The sequence below is a fragment of the Leucoraja erinacea genome, chromosome 18 (genome assembly GCF_028641065.1).
Source record: "Leucoraja erinacea ecotype New England chromosome 18, Leri_hhj_1, whole genome shotgun sequence".
Classification (NCBI taxonomy): Eukaryota; Metazoa; Chordata; class Chondrichthyes; order Rajiformes; family Rajidae; genus Leucoraja; species Leucoraja erinaceus.
The window spans coordinates 19423468-19442852 of record NC_073394.1 but is presented as its reverse complement, the minus strand read 5'-3'; the positions used below and the strand labels follow the sequence as shown (position 1 = coordinate 19442852).

The 19385-nt window shown below is 40.6% G+C and overlaps 1 protein-coding gene across 1 annotated transcript in view; it reads left to right on the top strand.

Annotated features, from left to right (window-relative positions):
• The window catches only part of swap70b (switching B cell complex subunit SWAP70b), an 81862-nt gene extending 70276 nt beyond the window's left edge, over positions 1–11586 (top strand). Inside the window, exons 10-12 of the mRNA XM_055649467.1 lie at positions 3589–3787; positions 5277–5373; positions 6840–11586. Coding sequence (XP_055505442.1) covers positions 3589–3787; positions 5277–5373; positions 6840–6952 — 409 coding nt within the window. The 3' untranslated portion in view covers positions 6953–11586. The remainder of the gene's footprint in view (positions 1–3588; positions 3788–5276; positions 5374–6839) is intronic.
• The last annotated feature ends 7799 nt before the right edge of the window (positions 11587–19385 follow it).

The following is a 19385-nucleotide window of genomic DNA, read 5'->3' as shown; positions in this document are numbered from 1 at the left end:
CAGGACATCTCAAATTACATTATAACTAATGAAGAACTTTCTGAACTGTAGTTACTTTTATGTAGAAAATGCAACAGGCAATTTGTACTCCGGAAACCCTCAAAAGTGCCAATGTGGTAATGACCAGATCTGTTTCAGTAAAGTTGTGTGTTGGCAATTAACGAGTCAGAGTACAGAAATCAGATTGATTGTTACATTGAATGATGCCAGAACAACAACCTTGCTCTCAATGTCAATAAAACCATGGAGCTGATTGTTGACTTTAGAAGGGAAGGCTGAGGATCCACAAACCTGTCTTCATTGATGGGTCGAGACCCTTCTTCAGTCTGAATAAGTCAGAAGAAGGGTCTCGACCCGAAACGTCGGGTCTCGATCCTTCTCTCCAGAGATGCTGCCTGTCCCGCTGAGTTACTCTAGCATTTTGTGTCCACCTTCGATTTAAACCAGCTTCTGCAGTTCTTTCCTACACATTTATTGACAGATCAGTGGTGGAGAGTTAACAACTTCAACTTTCATGCATATCTCTGAAAGTCAATCCTGGACCCATAAAGAAAGCCCATCTACACCTCTGCACCCTTAAGGTCCTGTCCCACTTTAACAACCTAATTCATGAACTCTGCCGAGTTTGCCCTTGACTCATACTCGCAGCATGGTCGTCACAAGGTCGTAGGTAGGTCGTGATGCTAGTCGTAGGTACTCGTGGCATCAGATAGGTCGGGGCGTTTTTCTACCTGATGAAAAATGTCCACGAGTGAAAAAGGTCGTGAATTAGGTCGTGAAAGTGGGACGGGCCCTTTAGAAGATTGAGGAGATAGAAACATAGAAAATAGGTGCAGGAGTAGGCCATTCACCCCTTTGAGCCTGCACCGCCATTCAATATGATCATAGCTGATCATCCAACTCAGTTTCCTGTACCTGCCTTCTCTCCATACCCCCTGATCCCTTTAGCCACAAGGGCCGCATCTAACTCCCTCTTAAATATAGCCAATGAACTGGCCTCAACTACCTTCTGTGGCAGAGAATTCCAGAGATTCACCACTCTCTGTGTGAAAAATGTTTTCCTCATCTCGGTCCTAAAAGATTTCCCCCTTATCCTTAAACTGTGACCCCTTGTTCTGGACTTCCCCAACATCGGGAACTCTCTTCCTGCATTAGCCTGTCCAACCCCCTAAGAATTTTGTAAGTTTCTATAAGATCCCCCCTCAATCTTCTAAATTCTAGCGAGTACAAGCCGAGTCTATCCAGTCTTTCTTCATATGAAAGTACTGACATCCCAGATTCGGTATGTCAGCAAATATTTTCTTGAAGATCTACTGGTGTATGGTACAGAGCATATTGACTGGTTATATCTCGGCCACGTTCAGCAATCTGAACACCTTGGACTGAAGGAGATTAGAAAAAGTGGTGAACACTGCCTGGTCCATCATGTGTATTGATCTCCCCATCATCAAACGGATTTATAGGAGGCGCTGTCTCAAAAATGTATCCAGCATTATCAAGGACCCACACCACCTTGGCCATGCTCTCACATTATTCCTGCTATCTGGAAGAAGGAATAGGAGTCTGAAAACTGTAACGTCCAGGTTCAGGAGCAGTTTCTTCCTCACGACCATCAGGCTATTGAACATTATGAACTCCAACTATGAACTGCTGTGGTTGCTCTCGAGATTTTGAGCCTTTTGTTTTGTTTTGCACTACATTGGGTTTTTTATTTATTGAGCTTTTTTGTTTGTTTATTATATTATCTATTGAGTATTGTGTTTACAGACCTGTTGTGCTGCTGCAAGTAAGAGTTTCATTGTTCCGTTTCAGTATATCTGATAATTAATTATTCTTGACTCTTGGCAAGGAAACTGGGGAACGGTTCCCAACTCTTCTTTGGAAATTGTCATAGGATCTTTATCGTTCATTTGATAGAGTCAGCACAGTGGCACAGCTGGCAGAGCTTCTGCCTCACAGCACCAATGACCCACGTTCGATCCTGACCTCGGGTGCTGTTTATGTGGAGTTTCCTCCGTGTGTGGTTGCGTGGGTTTCCTCTGGGTTCTCCGGTTTCCTCCCACGTCCCAAAGATATGTGGGTTGTAGGTTATTTGCTGCTATAAATTGCCTCTGGAGTGCAGCGAGTAGTTGTGAAAGTGGGATAACATAGCGATGGTCAGCGTGGACATGGTTGGCTGAAGGACCTGCTTCCACACTGCATCTCTAAGTACCTACGTTTAACATCTCCTCTGAGAGAGCTCAAGGTGCTGGAGAACATGCTGCTACATGGGGATTAGCACATGTTTCTGCTGCATGTTTCTGGAATCAAAAGTGCTGCCTGCTCTGACTGGGGAAGTGTCAGTGCTGCTAGAACTAAATGGGGCCTGGTGGCATCAGGTTAAATAGTGAAGGCATTGGCTGAGGTGGGATGGTGCTGGGTGCAGATCATAGACTTTGGTGGGTCAAGAAGGAGGTAGGTAGGATGGTGCATGAGAAAATGGATCAACATGTTCTGGGAATGATCATTAATCCAAGTTCACTTGCTATAACCTTGTTTTTATTAACATTTCCTAGTAAGGGCCTTAATGACTAACTAGCTTTGTATTCAGGGCTGACTTTGCAAGGTGTCCCTTACTAGGAAATGTTAATAAAAACATGGTTATAGCAAGTGAACTTGGATTAATGATCATTCCCAGAACATGTTGATTCATTTTCTCATGCACCATTCTAAAAGAAATCTTTGACATGAAATGTTGTAAGTGAAGTGTATCAATTCTCTAATAAATGCCATCACCACTGAAGAACCCAATCAAATTTCTGGTACGGCGATACCCCTGCTACGCACCACACAGCTGCCTTTTTGTGAATTATCAATCTACATCTGGATCTTATTGCACTGGGGAAAGAACCCAGCACGATGGGATCTAAAATCTAGCCCAGTGCCTGAACAGACACTACTCTCACCGTATTAAATTGGAATTTCAGACTGGATTTTCATGCTCCACTCTTTGAAATGGAACTTTAACGCTCAGGGCACACAGTGGCGCAGCGGTAGAGTCGTTGCCTTACAGAGCTTACAGTGCCGGAGACCCGGGTTCGATCCCGACCTCGGATGCTGTCGGTACGGACTTAGCACGTTCTTCCTGTGACCGCATGGGTTTTCTCTGAGATCTTGGGTTTTCTCTGAGATCTTCGGTTTCCTCATGCACCCCAAATGCGTACAGGTTTGTAGGTTAAGTGGCTTGGTATAAGTGTAAATTGTCCCTAGTGTGTGTAGGACAGTATTAATGTGCGAGGATCACTGGTCGGTGCAGACTCAGTGACTGATGGGCCTGTTTCTGTGCTGTATCGCTAAACTAAACTAAAAAATACCACATTCCAACTGAGTGGCCAGAGCACTGCTGATGGATCCACAACAGAAGGTTATCAGTGGCTTCTCCTCACTGGATAACAGATTGATTTTGTTTTCCAGCAGCAATATAGAAGGACCAGGCACATTGATCTATTGTTATTTCTATTATGAGTGATTTTGACAAGAATGCTCTTGACCTTGACCAGATTGCTTATGCTTTGACCTTGCTATCATTTTATTTCTTTGCTGATGTAGATTGCTGGAAGAGGAGTGCAGTAAACGACAGGATTTGGAGAAGCTTCATTTACAGCAACAACAAACGATCCAATTGACTGAAGCAGAAAAGCAAGAATTGGAAAATGAGAGAGCTGAAAAAGATCAGGCACTGGAAGATGCAATGAAGCAACTGGAGGAGCTTGAGTGGGAGAGACAGCAAGCTCTTGAGCAATATGGGGTAAGATGCTAACTCACTGCGATAAGAAACATTGCGTGGAAAATTAGAGTCAGCTGATGTGGCACAAAATATGTCTTATTTTTTCATGCTTAACAGTTTCATTGTAGAACATAAAATGCTGAATCAATTAAATTTGTTTCTTGTTTTCTAGTTTGATATCAAGATAAGACTGCACATCTTTAAAAATGCAGTCAATTTCTTAATTTAGCCATTAGATTTACTCTGTGTGTCAAGCATTAAACAAATCAAATTGATGTACAGCATGTGCCTAATGTGAAATTGCTACTGAGATTTCTAGTGTTAATTTCAATACAATTTATTTGTCATTTGGACCCCGTTGAGGTCCAAACGAAATGTTGTTTCTGCTGCCATACATTACAAAACGAAAAAGACCTGAGACACAACACAATTTACACATACATCCATCACATCACTGTGATGGAAGGCAAAAAAAACTTATCTCTCCACTGCACTGCACAGCAGTGGTAGAGTTGCTGCCTTACTGCGCCAGAGACCCAGATTAGATCCTGACTACAGGTGCTGTCTGTTCAGAATTTGTATGTTTTTCCTGTGACCATATGGGTTTTCTTTGGGTGCTCCAGTTTCCTCCCACATTGCAAAGACGTACAGGTTTATAAGTTAATTGATCGGTAAAATTGTAATTTGTCTCTAGTTTGTAGGATAGTGTACAGGGTGATTGCTGGTTGGCATAGAGGCAATCGGCTGAAGGGCCTGTTTCCACGTTGTATTTCAAATCTAAAGGTGGTGGAGGCAGGTTCGTTTTCATCATTTAAAAATAAATTGGATAGTTATATGAACGGGAAAGGTATGGAGGGTTATGGTCTGAACGCAGGTGTATGGGACTAGGGGAGAATACGTGTTCGGCACGGACTAGAAGGGTCGAGATGGCCTGTTTCCGTGCTGTAATTGTTATATGGTTATATGGTTAAAGTGTGGGAGATAGGAGGTGTAAGCCTTAGGTTTGCTGCATTTTGCAGCTGGTAATGTTAGAGTCCTGTTGGCTATGAAGGAGAAAAGAAATTGCTGTATCAGTTGTGTACAAAAGAGATCAGCAGGTGCACACTAGCAGGATAGTGACAAAACGTTCAAGAGCTAAGGTTGTCATATGAGATGCAAATAGGTATAGCCAGCCTTCGTAGGAAGTAGGATACCCATGAACTTGCCCTCCATAATTAGCTGATCTTGATGGACTTGTTTTCAGACTCCTTGAATCATGAAGGGGAAATTGCTAAATTCCTGATCTGATCTTAATATACAGTGAATGAGTGTAGATCTTGAATAGGGAGCAGATCTGTTTGAATTAATGTGACCCAATTACTGAGCAATATGCACAGTCAAGTTGACAAATAAAGTCTTGGAACCTCAGAGCTTGAACCTGAGAGAAAGATGTGGCAATAAAATTGGAAACATTGTATAGTTATTAAAATAGTGCCACATACTGATTCTACTCTTGATATTTTGTTAACAGGAGGTGGCAAAAAAATTAGAGTTGGCAGCCAGTAAGACAAACAACTGGAAAGACAAGGTGGCACAACATGAAGGATTACTCCGACTTATACAGCCAGGTAAGGAATGATGTATAATTTGATGTATTCAAGAGAGAGTTAGATAAAGCTCTTAGGGTTAACGGAATCGAGGGATATGGGGAGAAAGCAGGAACGAGGTACGGATTTTGAATGATCAGCCATGATCATATTGAATGGTGGTGCTGGCACGAAGGGCCGAATGGCCTACTCCTACACCTATTTTCTATGTTTCTATGAAAGTGATGAAATTATCATACATCACTAGAATAGGATCTTTTGCACATAACTATTGACCAAATCTGAATATATAAATTTGTAAGTGGAGGTGGATGAAAGGGAACATCCAAGCTTACCATATTGCATCTCGGCAAGTGCAAAACTTCGCTAGGCAAAAATAAATGTCACTTACCATTCGCTCATTCAAGCAGTCACTGTTCAGATGCCTATTGCTCATCTTTGAGTACAATGAGAAATGCCAAATAATTTAGCTATACTCTAAACCATTCTAGCGAACTGTACTTTGCTGAATTATTTTAATAACTGAAATTGTCTTGGTTTCACAATTTTGAGCTTCCTATCAGATTTAAATGGCAAATCGGGAATATAGAGGTTGGAGAATGTTTTTTCTGGAACATATTTAATAAGAAATGTTAATGTGCAGTCTGTAATCTGTTCTATTTTTCTCTGATGTATAATCTAAAAATCTAATCATTGATCAATTTAAATCATTTATCTGTCTCCAATATCATCTCATAGTCATACAGAGTGGAAACATACTCTTCGGCTCAACTTGCCCATGCCGACCAACATGCCCCCCCCATCTACACTAGTCCCACCTGAGTGCATTTGGCCCATGTCCCTCTGAACATCTCTTATCCATGTACCTGTACAAATGTTTTTTAAATGTTGTGATAGTACCTGTCTCAAATACCTCCTCTGGCAGCTCATTCCATATACCTAGCATCCTCTGTGTAAAAAAGAGCTGTCCCTATGCACCTATTTCTTTACCTATAAATACCACCCACTTTAGTGTCATCTGCAAACGTACTAATTTCATTTATCAATATCCTCATTTATAAATTATATATCTTTACTTCATTTATAAATATCTGACTTTATTATGCTTATTGATTCATTTGAATTGCACATTTTTGCATAGCTTTATCCTGGCTGAACAACAAAGGCATTTTGTAGGAACCACTATTTTTAAAAAAAGGCTTAATTCCTTATTTATTATTGCATTTTATGTTGATTCTTTTTCATTTAATATCTATTACAAAAATCTTAACATTGCCAATACTAACCTTTGAAATTCGGGAAACTGCAACCAAATGATCTGCAGAGGAGGGGCAAATCGAGTCAGCAAGAAAATAATTTAGAGGCAAAGTAAAGTTCTTTGCAAAATCGTGGGAAGTACTGAGCTGGCGCCATTGTAACTATTTGAAGATGATCGTGTCCCTCTGCATTTTGAATTGCTCCTTTTGAATATTTGTTCATTCTTGTAGGTTCCAAGGGTCCTCAGCTGATCACTAATTGGGGACCATCAGCCTTCACAAAGGCTGAGTTGGACCTGCGGGAAAAGACCTGGCAAAAACAAAAAAACACAGCAACACAGTAATCTGTCATTTAACGTATGAAGTATTGGACTGTATCGTGCAGGATAATCACCTGAGTACACACTGGATGGAAGTGCCAAGGACATATTCGTTGTGGAAGTAGTTGTGATTATGACAATGAAGTATTTTATACTAAAGTGTGAATATTTAGTGTCCAGATATACATCGGGAGGACAATTCATTTGGTTAATGTGTATTTTTATTAGGCTTTTCAATAAATGTTTTCATTGCTTCAAATATTTTTAAATTCTGCTTTCAGCATTCTATAATTTTTGCAATATGTTTGAAAATGTTTGTTTTTGCTTTGTCTCTTTTATTGCATTTACACTGGAAACTTAGAGCCAAATCTGACTGACTTAGTTGAGTAACTTTGAATTAACACAAGGTAAAGTAAGCTTGCATTATGGATTTCATTTATAGTGTTGCCTTTTTTTACGCAAGAGAGGCAATTGGTCAGATGCTTGTGCAATCTCAATTCTATGTCACCACTTGTAGACCCTGACATGGTAATTATTTAGTCAAGTGCTTGATATTCTGTTTAAATCAACAGGATCTCAAGTTGCGCTTACCAATATGTTAAGGTGACAGATACTATTTAGATATTTTTGGCCATGCATTCCTTATTTACTATAGTAGTATGAGTCTTTCCAAATCCTAAAGTCCAGAGGCGATTAGACTAGATTAGGATTAAGTTTCCAAATTTTTTTAACCGATGTGTCAGTAGGGTGGTACGATCGCACATCGATAGAGTTGCTGCCTTACAGCGCCAGAGACCCGTGTTCGATCCTACTGGTGCAGTCTGTATGGAGTTTGTACGTTCTCCTCATGACCTCCATGGGTTTTCTCTGAGATCCCGGTTTCCTTACACACTCCAAAGAAATACAGGTTTGTAGAATAATTGAAGGCTTGGTATAATTGGAAATTGTCCCTATGTGTAGAATATTGTAAGTGTTTGGGGATCGCTGGTTGGCGCTGACTAGGTGGGCCAAAGGGCCTGTTTCCGCGTTGTATCTCTAAACAAAAGTGAAAAAATTCACAAAGAAAATGAAGGAGATGAATAACAGTGAGTGCTCTAACCTGTTACAGAACGGAAAGCTTGTCAGAATTTTGTCTTGAGATTGCAAGCACTAAGGATGTGGAAAATATTGTCCTCAGTAAAATTGCTGAATTGCATATGTTTGTACAGTGACTAATTATTTGTTATTTCTTAACCTAAATCTTAATTGAGCATCATAATTTACTTGATTTATTGATCTGAAATGCTCCTTGAAAAATTGCGTGGATTATTTTATGATTCAAGTTTGCTAATAAAAAGCAGATATTTTAGACAGCTTTTAAAGTAGTGGGTGTGTCTTTCGTTTTATCTAAATGCATATTAGGAGTGAATGCAAGCTAAATCTATCCATTGCAATTTTTGCTTGTGCATTTTATAAACTGATGTACTACTATTGAATGTTTCTCAATTGAACAGATAATCTGGTCAATTGAAGTGAATCAGTTGTATTCTATTCACATCCACCAAGAAGCTTTGAAGGATTGAATTGCAAGTAATTTATTCTTTTAATCATTGCCTACCGCTCAACAGGTTTGTTAAAACAATGGTTGAATACATGCACGTTCTACATGCCAATGGCCTTTTCATAAGTATAACAGTGTGTTTATAGAAATAAATTGAAATTTGTACATGCATGAGACCAAGTGGTCCTATAGTGAGGAATAACAAGTCAAGTCAAGTCAAGTTTATTTGTCACATACACATACGAGATGTGCAGTGAAATGAAAGTGGCAATGCTCGCAGACTTTTGTGCAAAAGACAAAGAACAAAACAACCAAACAAATTATAAACACAATAACAGCCAATGAAAATACAAAAATAAAGGCTAATTTCTTGAAAATACATTTTGGCAGAAGAGGCCAAAGCAGCTAGTGTGCAAGGAAACTTCATTAATCCCAAATGCATTTTTACCCTAAAACATTATGCAAGATCTGTATCGTTTTGTCATAATGATTGCATTGAAAATTTGTATTGGCAGAAGTCATGCGAATTGCTGATGTTGTGTGTTTAATTTGCTTGTTGGTGAGATGAATGGCAGTGCAGTAAAGTCAATTGGTTCACTGATGATCTGGACAAATAGTATTCAAGCCACACTGAAATAATCAGCCGATTTATCCAGTTTATATCAGAAATGTTCCAGGTTGCATCCATTCTCTGCTGAGTTAGCTGATTTCTTTCAGAGTAGCCATCTAGTAGAAGGCAAAATTGGCCAGTTCTCATTCCTGAGATGCTTCTTATTAAAGATACAATTATGTAGGTTTTGAATGGGGTTAAAGTTAACATGATTTCCAGAGAAAAGGAACAGGTGATGTTTTGTGTCAAGATCCTTCTTCAGACTGAAAAAGGGTCTTGACCCAAAATGTCACCTTTTCCCCTTTGTCCAGAGGTGCTGTCTGACCCCCTGAGTTACTCCAGCTTTATGAGTCTATCTTTGGTTTAAATCTGCATCTGCAGTTCCTTCCTAACCATTACTTGAGATATTACTGTGATCATGGATGGCCACATGATGGGTCAATGTCCTCAAGCATGAGGTAATACATATCCGGCTGTAAACAGTCTACTTCCACAGAACATTTAGATCCTGGATCAATCTTTGCATCAAACAATATTTTCCAAAGGAGTTCTTAATGAAATGTATGATATTCTGTGGGAAGACTTTCGAACATGCTCTAATGTCTGGGATCGACATCGTGTTGAATTTCAACTTCACAGCTATGGGACTTTCCATCTTACTGGGTAGATCTCTGTTGTCTTTCTCAATTTGCTGCTCGCCATTGCATCAGACAGGACACCCAGGCACTGTATGTGAAGAAAATGATTTCATCTATTTTGATGGGGCACGTCGGGCACTGGGATCTACCAGCATTGTTGGCTTTCCATGGGTAGATTTAGCCGTTGATGGCACTCAGGTCCACAAAGACACCTCTCAATAACCACGACATTGTGAACTGAAATTATTTCACTTTCTCAACGTGCAGGTCATTTTAAATAACAATAGTTTTCTCTTAATGAAAGCCATGCTTCTGTGGTTCAAATGATTCCTTCATCCTGAGAAAATCTTAAATTACGGATCTTTTCAGTGAATGGCAGTGCGGGGAAGGATGGGTTCTGAGGATAAGGTTACCTTCAACTACCACTGGCTGACTCCCCGTACTCATGTGTAGATATGAGAACCTTGCATGTACCAGGATAGCAGTGAAAAGTGCCATTGATTCCCTAAAGATGAGATAGTGTTACCTCCCTCCCTAGGAAAGAGGCTATTGCAGCATGAATCAAGGATATGTGGAGACTTATCATTGCATGCTGCATCTGTATAGTTTAACAAACCATTGACCACAGCAGGTTGGAGACCGAGTAAGACCAGCCCTTTTACTCAGGAGTCTGGGGGCCATGGAGCAAAGCCCATAGGTCTTTAAGAAGGAACTGCAGATGCTGGAAAATCGAAGGTACACAAAAATGCTGGAGAAACACAGTGGGTGCAGCAGCATCTATGGAGTGAAGGAGATGGCAAAGCAAAGCCTAAAGGTCTGTTGTATCAATAGGACCAGGGGCAAATGACAGGTTCCAGGTTGATATATGTGGGCACTTGGCACCCACAGTCTCATCTTGTTAGCCAAGCACTAGCTATATGTGCTTTCATGATGATGATGCAAAATTAGATTTCACAAAACCACAATCCAATCTTCAATACCAAGATAATGCTGAAATGAACAGATTTCTGTTCCAGTTACTTTAAGAGCTTGCCACAACTTCTCTATATTTCCTCACGTGGATCTTGGTTAGGGAGCTCAGACGGCTGCATTAAAAAAAGAATGTTTCCTGTGAGTATCTCCACTCTGCTGAAGTAAACTGCTGTGCTGGTCACCTGGACATATCTTGTGTGACCATGCAATTTCCTTTGGCATTGCTTCATTGTGTGGGGGAGTTCCTGGAGGAGGCTACTGAAGCCAGGCGTATCAGGATCTTCTAATGGTGGACCAGGCAGGTCTCTTGGCCCTCTCTCTACATGTTGCCCAGGAACTTCCTCCTGAGCATCATCACAGGTTGTGTCTGAATTATTATGGAAATTGTGGCCTTCTCTGCAGATTTTCTTGTTTTTGCTGTACAAGGGAGCGCCTTTAAGTGTTGATGCCTTTGTTAACACTCTTCTCTGGATTCTCTTTAAATGCCATACAGCAAAGTATCAGGAACTACGTGGCATTTGGTGAGGTCCTATAAAGAAGCATGTAGGTCCTCTCTCAGTGTTTTTTTTCTGGGTTTAAACCATGCCCTGTTTCAGCATGATTTTTGTTTTTACAGTTTTGTGGTTCTTTGTGGGGAAACTCAACTGGGTGCTAGCAACTAATGCAGCTGTCTTTTAGCATATCAAAAATAGGAGCCATCCATTTTCTAGGGAGATGTTATTAAGTGTTACACTGCCCAAAACCTAGGGAGATGTTATTAAGTGTACACTGCCCAACATCTTGAACCACCTTGATACTTTACATGGCCTGTTCCTTTGGAACGAGTAGGGTCTTCAAGAAAGGAAAGGAGAGCTAGGCAATGTTTTCTTTGAAAATGGCTTGACCGTTACAGTAATTTTTTTAAATGGCAAAAGGATGTTTAGCAGTGAACCTCTGTTGGTGTACAAAGAACAACAGATTTGAATACAATTTTATTAATTCAATCTCCATTTGAAAATGTGTTAATATTGTTAACAAAAGTGAACATGTATACTGTTTTATTTGGAAAAAATATAGAGAAAGAGGGCATAACCTTCATAACAGGCTTCTAACTGAAATATGTATTTTAATTGGTTATGTTATTCGAGAGAATAAGATATTTTGTCTTTGATAAAAATAAATTAGATATTTTGGAAACTATGATATTCACTGTAGATTCATTTATTAATTTGGTGAGAGTTCTCTTGTTCTATTACTCCTTGACTTTAACTGAATTCTCTTCAATTAGAATTGGAATCTTATTATTCATAGATCTGCTGAAATAATAGAATTTGTGTGGAAAAACCCGTCTAATATTTCAAGGTTCACATTTTGGCAATTTACTGTTAACATGCTTGAACTAATGTTCGTAACCGCAGAGAAACCGACTATTGTACAACTATTTGTAAGTCTGTTTTAAAAGCAGAAAGGCGTTAAAAAATAAAGATATACATCAAATATTCAGCATGGATCTTGATTGTGAAAAATATATTACTGTCACCAATCGCCATCGTCCTGCCCTTTCTGCTACTTCCCTTCCAAAGCATTGAAACGTGAAGGTGTATGTTTGAATTCTTGGACATGTTTGTTACAATTTCAATAATTTCATACTTGTCAGTGTGGGAACACACCTAGTTACATCTGCTTGGCAACTGCATAAACTAATTCAATGCACCTTGATTCATTGGTGTGTTTTTCTGTGTTGGGGACCAAGCAGCAACAGGGAGGGTAGGCAGAAGTCACCCAACATCCACAACCATATATTTCACAGCTAAACTATTAAGTGATTGTGAGAAATGGGAGCCCTCACTGTTTTCCTCTTCATTCACCTGTAGATGCAACAGCCATGGACTCTGGCAGTGCAGAAACTATTAACTTCATAGATATTTACTTTCAGTTTCTTAACTCTTTAAAACTGTTGTTAAAGTAACAGAATAGTATGTAAGCGTAATGGTGAATATTTATCTGGATTAAAAAAAAGTCAGTAAATGGATAAAAAGACACTAAGTGCTGGGTTAACTTTAGTGGGTCAGGCAGCATCCATGGACAATGTGGATTGGTGACGTTTTGGGTCGGGAACCTTCCGACGGGGTGGGGGGGGGGTGTGGCAGGTAATAAGTTAACACAGGTGAAGAGGGGTTTTGATAGGCAGAGGGGTGGACAGAGGTCCAAGATGGAAAAAAACAAGGCATGAGGCAAAAAGATTGAAAAATTGCACATTATGGAGCCAAAGGAAGGAATGTGGGAGGAGGGGGGAGCGGGAAGAAAGTCCTGGTGGGGCACAGGAGAGGGGTGTGGAGAAATAAAGGGTATACAAGGTATTCATACCTTTCATTAATTTGTTCTTTGTACATTTTCACACCTCTAGTTTCCTTCTCCCCTGACTCTCAGTCTGAAGATAGGTCTCAACCCGAGATGTCACCTATTCCTTTTCTCCAAAGATGCTGCCTGATCTGCTGAATTATTCCAGCAACGTCTCCTGTGGTTGGGAGGTCAGTATCAGTAATGGACCAGGCAATGCCTATCACTTTCTGCAGTCTCCTTTGTTCCTGGAAGTTCAAGTTACTGAACCAGGCCACAATGTAATCAGTCAGTATGCTCTCCACAGTACACCAGTAGAAGTTCAATAGACAAAAGACAATAGGTGCAGGAGTAGGCCATTCGGCCCTTTGAGCCAGCACTGCCATTCAATGTGATCATGGTTGATCATCCCCAATCAGTACCCCGTTCCTGCCTTCTCCCCAAATAGACAATAAAGAAAGTGGGATCATATTTGTCTAATTTGAATAGGTGGTCAGTGTGGACCCTGTGGGCCGAAGGGCCTGTTTCCATGCTGTACCTCTACAAACTAAAAAAACACTATTCAGCCATATGCTAAATCTCCTCAATCTTCCACGGGAGATATGCTAAATCTCCTCAATCTTCCACGCTATTTATTCCCTTCACCTTTGTCCCATCGATGAAGACATTTTCATCAATCCTTGACTTTCTCTTTGTGAATTCAACAATCAGTTCCTTGGTCTTCCTAACATTGAAACCATGATTGGTATTCTGGCACCATTCAATTAGATTAATCAGTCCTCCTCTTGTACTTGCCATTACCATTATTTGTCCAATAGTGTGGTATTGCTGGGGATGGCTACACTGTCATAGGTATAGATGGAATGATCACATTTTGATCAATGCAACAATTGAACTTAATGATACATTTTGGTGCTTTATGGCCCCATTTGCAGATGACAATGAATTGAAAGTCTGGCCGCCATGTTTCCTGAACTTGGGCAGCTGCAAAAGTTGAAACAATCACTCAATCGATGGTTGACTCAAAATGAGAGATTTGCAAAAATATCACGAAACCCCAACCAAGATATTTTGATGAACAATACATATGGCATCATCAATATATGAGTTTGGAAACATGTTGCTTCAGTAAAGTGAGTGTGCATCTGCTATACAGAAGGCATTATCTTCATTAGAAGCTGCACCTGGCCTGTGGGTCAAATGCCATTGATCTCCTCAGAGTTGGTGTTTTGTTAATTGCTTGATAAAGAAAGTGGGATCATATTCGACTAATTCGAATGGGAGATCAGTGGTCAGTGTGGACACTGTTTCCATGCTGTATCCCTAAAAACTAAAAAAAAATATTCTGCAGGTTATTCCAAATATCTGAAAATGTAATCTACTCTGGTTTAGATTACATTTTCTAAATGTAACTCATCTGTGGACTTTGGAAAACAGGGTGTATAGCCACCCCAGCAAAGGAAACTAGAATCTCACCCTGTGGAATGTGTTGCAATTGTGCCCAAAGCTTTTGCCAAATTCCCTTTTAAAGGAAATGCTAAATTTAAATTCTAGAAGACTGTAATAAATCTCATTCTCTGTGGTCATACTACTCCCCCTTGTGCACATTTACAAATGCACTGCGTTGCCTCATATTGTGACTTTCTTGACAGTTGCTTCATTTTTCATTAGCTGTTATTTTCAGGAAGTTCTTGTGTGTGGTTACATATAGTGTGTGGTTACATATAGCATGTACAGTTTTAAATTCACAAATTCCTCAATTTACAATTATTTTGCAAAAATGCCATTGCCTGTTGGGGGAAATATATATTTGATATATGAAGCTATTCTTCACTATAATTGATAGTGCGCCTCTTCTCATTGTATTGAAATGCAGTGTATCAAAATATCCATAATGCAACTCATCCCGCTTTTCAATTTATTAAATTTTGCTTTAAGAAACCCGTTCTAGGAACATATTCCTTTCATACCCTGCTTTCATACTTTGCTGGCTTACCTTGCACTAAACATTATTCCCTTATCATGTATCTATACACTGTAAATGGCTCAATTGTAATCATGTTTTGTCTTTCTGCCGACTTGTTAGCACGCCTCGGTATATGTGACAATAAACTAAACTGAAACTGAACTGAACAATGCTTGGCCCCTGGAGAAAAGTCCTTTCCAATATCTTAGTCAGGTGGTGATTTTTCTTCCAATTCCTGCCAGTTTGCCGGCCAGGCTTCCGCAGAGAAATTCTGTTAGATTCCAAGATGTAGTTTTAATTTTAGAAATACAGTGTGGACACAGGTCCTTCGGCCCACCGAGTCTATGCTGACCATCGATCACCCGTACACCCGTTCTATGCTAACCCACTTTCACATCCTACACACTCGGCACAATTTACAGAAGCCAATTAACCTACAAAGCAGCACATCTTTAGAATGTGGGAGGAAACCAGAGCACCCGGAGAAACCCCTTGCGATCACAGAGAGAACATGCAAACTCCGCACAGACAACACCCGAGGTCAGGATGTAACCTGGGTCTTTGGCGCGTTGGGCAGCAACTTGGCCACAGCGCCATTGTGCCACCATTGAATTACCTCATCTGCTTCAGCAAAGAGTCTACCGCCTATTAGGAGTCCATAACATTTCTCCCATTTGAAAGTCTTGGAGACGCAGCAGAAAAGACCCGCTGGTCAACAGGACATGTAACCATGAGGAGCATGAGATCAGCCATGTCCCCAGCCAAGGGGACAATCTCCATGTCCAGTCACACAAGGCTCGACCTATCAACCTTCTCCAGACACCTCCCACACACTAGTTAATGAATTGCCTTCATAGAAACATAGAATATAGGTGCAGGAGTAGGCCATTCGGCCCTTTGAGCCAGCACTGCCATTCAATATGATCATGGCTAATTATCCAAAATCAGTATCCCGTTCCGGCTTTTTCCCCATATCCATTGATTCCCTTAGCCATAACAGCTAAATCTCTCTCTTGAAAACTCGCCGGTTTGCCTGTTGCTGCTAATGACCTGAATTCAAGAGAAATTGCCTGTATTTGACTCGGTGTAGTTCCTTTCAGAAATCATCTGAATCTAATGGTTTCTGAAGCAAAAAGTGGGGATTCAAAAGTTAACATGTAGAAATAAACATTTAGCATTTTTCTCAAAATAAAAAATCTGTCTTCTGTTTTCTTCATGGGATTTGCTATTGTAAAGCTAGCCTGAAGTTGAGTAGTAAACGAGGAGGGTGGATGAGGACTTTGTGTTAATGCTGAAACAGTGTTCATTTTAAGTCACAGGGTCTCATTCTTAAGTGCTTAGGACATCGTTTTTCACCATCAATTTGCCAGGAAACTTTGCAACTTGGAATATACTTGTTAGTTTGAGAGGCATTAACCTTTTAAATATGTTATTATCAAATTCTTTAGTAATGAATAATGAACACAGGCTGTCCACATTTTGCACGTTGTGCTTCTCACGTCTAATTACTGTTTGGTCTTGCATTGCCTGAATGAAAAAACACTGAGTCTGTTTTATGTTGCACAAAGCATTGCATTATTCATTTTGTGCTTCTTCACACTTGGAAAGGGTCCATATGCTTCCTCAGCAGATCTTGTTTGTAAACCAGCGTACGGCATGTGCAATTGCTCTCAGTCCATTAGATGTGCTAATAGAGGTTGAACTTTTAAAAGAAGTAGATATGACATTGGCATTTGTATGCACTGCCTGGCGATATTGCAAATCTATGCCTCCACTCTCAATAGAATGTGTTCTTTTTAGAAGAATCAGTATGTTAACAATCTGTGGGGGAAGATTTTGCATAACTTACACATTACATTAAATGCAGACAAATTAGCTCAGATGCTGTCTGTGGTGTTTACACATTCTTCCTGTGACTACAGGAGGGTTGCCTCTGGGTGCTCCAGTTTCATCCCATATCTCAAAGATGTGTGGGTTGGTAGGTTAATTGGCCACTGGAAATTGCCTCAAGTGTGTAGGTGAGTTGTAGAATCTGAGTGAGATGAATGAGAATGAGAAGAATAACAAATATGGGATTAATGTAGGATTAGTGTAAATATGTTGGGGATGGTCATGTGGGCTCGGTGGGCGCTGGAGCTCATTTCCAAATTGTGTCTCTATGTCTCCTTGGTTCAGCCCATTATGTTTTTCCACAACTAATTGTAAATTGTCAGAGAATTTTGCAAATTGAAATATGTTTCTTGGTTTTGGGAAAAACACAAGCCTTTTCCTTTATTGCCTGCATCTTGCCTTACACTGTTTAGGTGTGCATTTGGCTCTGTGTCCAATCGGTACGAGGTATCTATCAGGGGATAGTTGATGGCTGGAGTGTTGCTGGAATATGGGAACAATTGAAGAAGAATTGGATCAAACAATGTTTTAGTGGACTGGAGTGGCAGAGATAGTTGGTCCCATCCCAGGATAATGGAGCCTAAGTGTCTTAGGATCTCTTCAGACCACAGGGTCCTCAATTTTCTCATTCTTTGTCAACTACTTTTATATCAATTATGGATTCATACCATTGAATTTCTTGCCTGCATTGCGTATGAGAAAACAACACTTTGGACACATTTGTAGTTTATTCCCATTAAATGAGTGCCTGTTCCAACTCTTTGCATGGCTTGTCTGCACAGCCTTAGGAATTCACTACTAGTCCATAGTTCAAGGATGTATCAGACACTTTCCGGTATGTGCCCATGTGAGAGGTCAGTCAGTTCAGTCCTGGGCTAAAAGGACAGTCATTGTTTATGAGTAATTCCTCTGACTCACTGAGCATGGCATTCAGCCTTCTTAGGGGAGCCAAACTGAGATAACCATGCCCGGAAAATAGTACTTGTAATTAGATTATCTGATGACAGTCTATTAACATCAACCAATGAGGAAAATGATAACTATAACTAATACAAAGTTAACCAAATTCATGTGCCAATTAGTATGACTGCACTAGAAAACAACGAGGCCAAGATGTGGTGTGCCAATACAACACTTAGGTTTTAATCTAAGACCCTTGTTCAAAGCAAAGTCCTGATTGTTTATCCTTGGTGTCAATGGGAACACTGCTCAACATATCCGAGGTAGACAAAAATGCTGGAGAAACTCAGCGGGTGCGGCAGCATCTATGGAGCGAAGGAAATAGGCAACTTTTCGGGCCGAAACCCTTCTTCAGACTGATGCAGGGTGGGGGGGGGGGGGGGGGGGGCGGGAAGAAGAAAGGATGAGGAGGAGCCAGAGGGCTGAGGGAGAGCTGAGAAGGGGAGGAGACAGCAAGGGCTACCGGAAATTGGATGTCAATGTTCAAGCCGCTGGGGTGCAGACTGCCCAAGCGGAATATGAGGTGCTGCTCCTTCAATTTCTGGTGGTGCTCACTCTGGCCATGGAGGAGGCCCAGGACAGAAAGTCTGAAGAAGGGTTTTGGCTGAAACATTGCCTATTTCCTTCGCTCCATAGATGCTGCCGCACCCGATGAGTGTCTCCAGCATTTTTGTGTACCTTCGATTTTCCAGCATCTGCAGTTCCTTCTTCAACATATCCTAGGACCTGCCTGAGGTATTGAAATTCTGCTTCAAGCTCTGTCGTGTTGCTTGCCTCCCTTCAAGGTCAACTGGCCAAGGTATCCTGACTGCTGCATCTGGAGTCTCGTCTCGGAGAACCCAAACAGGGGCATGGCACTAAACAGTAGCTTACCAAATAATATGGAAACGGCTGGCTTCTGTATGACAGTTGATGCGGCAAAAGTTGTGAGCAATAGTTTCCAAGCAGCCCTTCTGTGGTGCATGACAAGAGCAAGCTGCCACAGACTAGTTCTCAGCCAGTCCGTCTTGCTGGTACCTGGCTCAGTACCATTGTGGGTGAAACTATTAGGAAATTATTACCATGACTTTCCTTGCTTTTGAACAAGCAACATGATGTAACTTGACCACAACATAACATCTGTCAAAATATTTAATATGCCCGCGTCCACTATTTGCTTAGTGGGTCATGCTTAGCCTCACATCTTGGTTACCTGCTCCCCCAGTTTTCTCTCTTTTCGTAAACTTGTAGTAGTGAACTACATTCCAAAAAGCAACACTACTGTGCCCTTTATTTCTAAATCTTTGGCAAAATGTCAAAAGCTGTGAAATTGGGCATTGCCGTTGCAAAAAAACAAAAAACAGAGTTCAGACATGGGATGTGCTTCAGATGGAGTGTGGTCAATGGAGGTACAATACTGAATTGTGAGAGAGCAGGAGAAAAGCTGTGTATGGGAAGAAAGAGGGGAAATGGAGAAAGATACCGTTTGAAATTAACGTGAACAGTGAAAAATAGAATTCACCCTTCGAATTCTACATGGAGGCTCAGTCAGAGAAAGACATGTCCTTTTTGGGAGTGGCAAA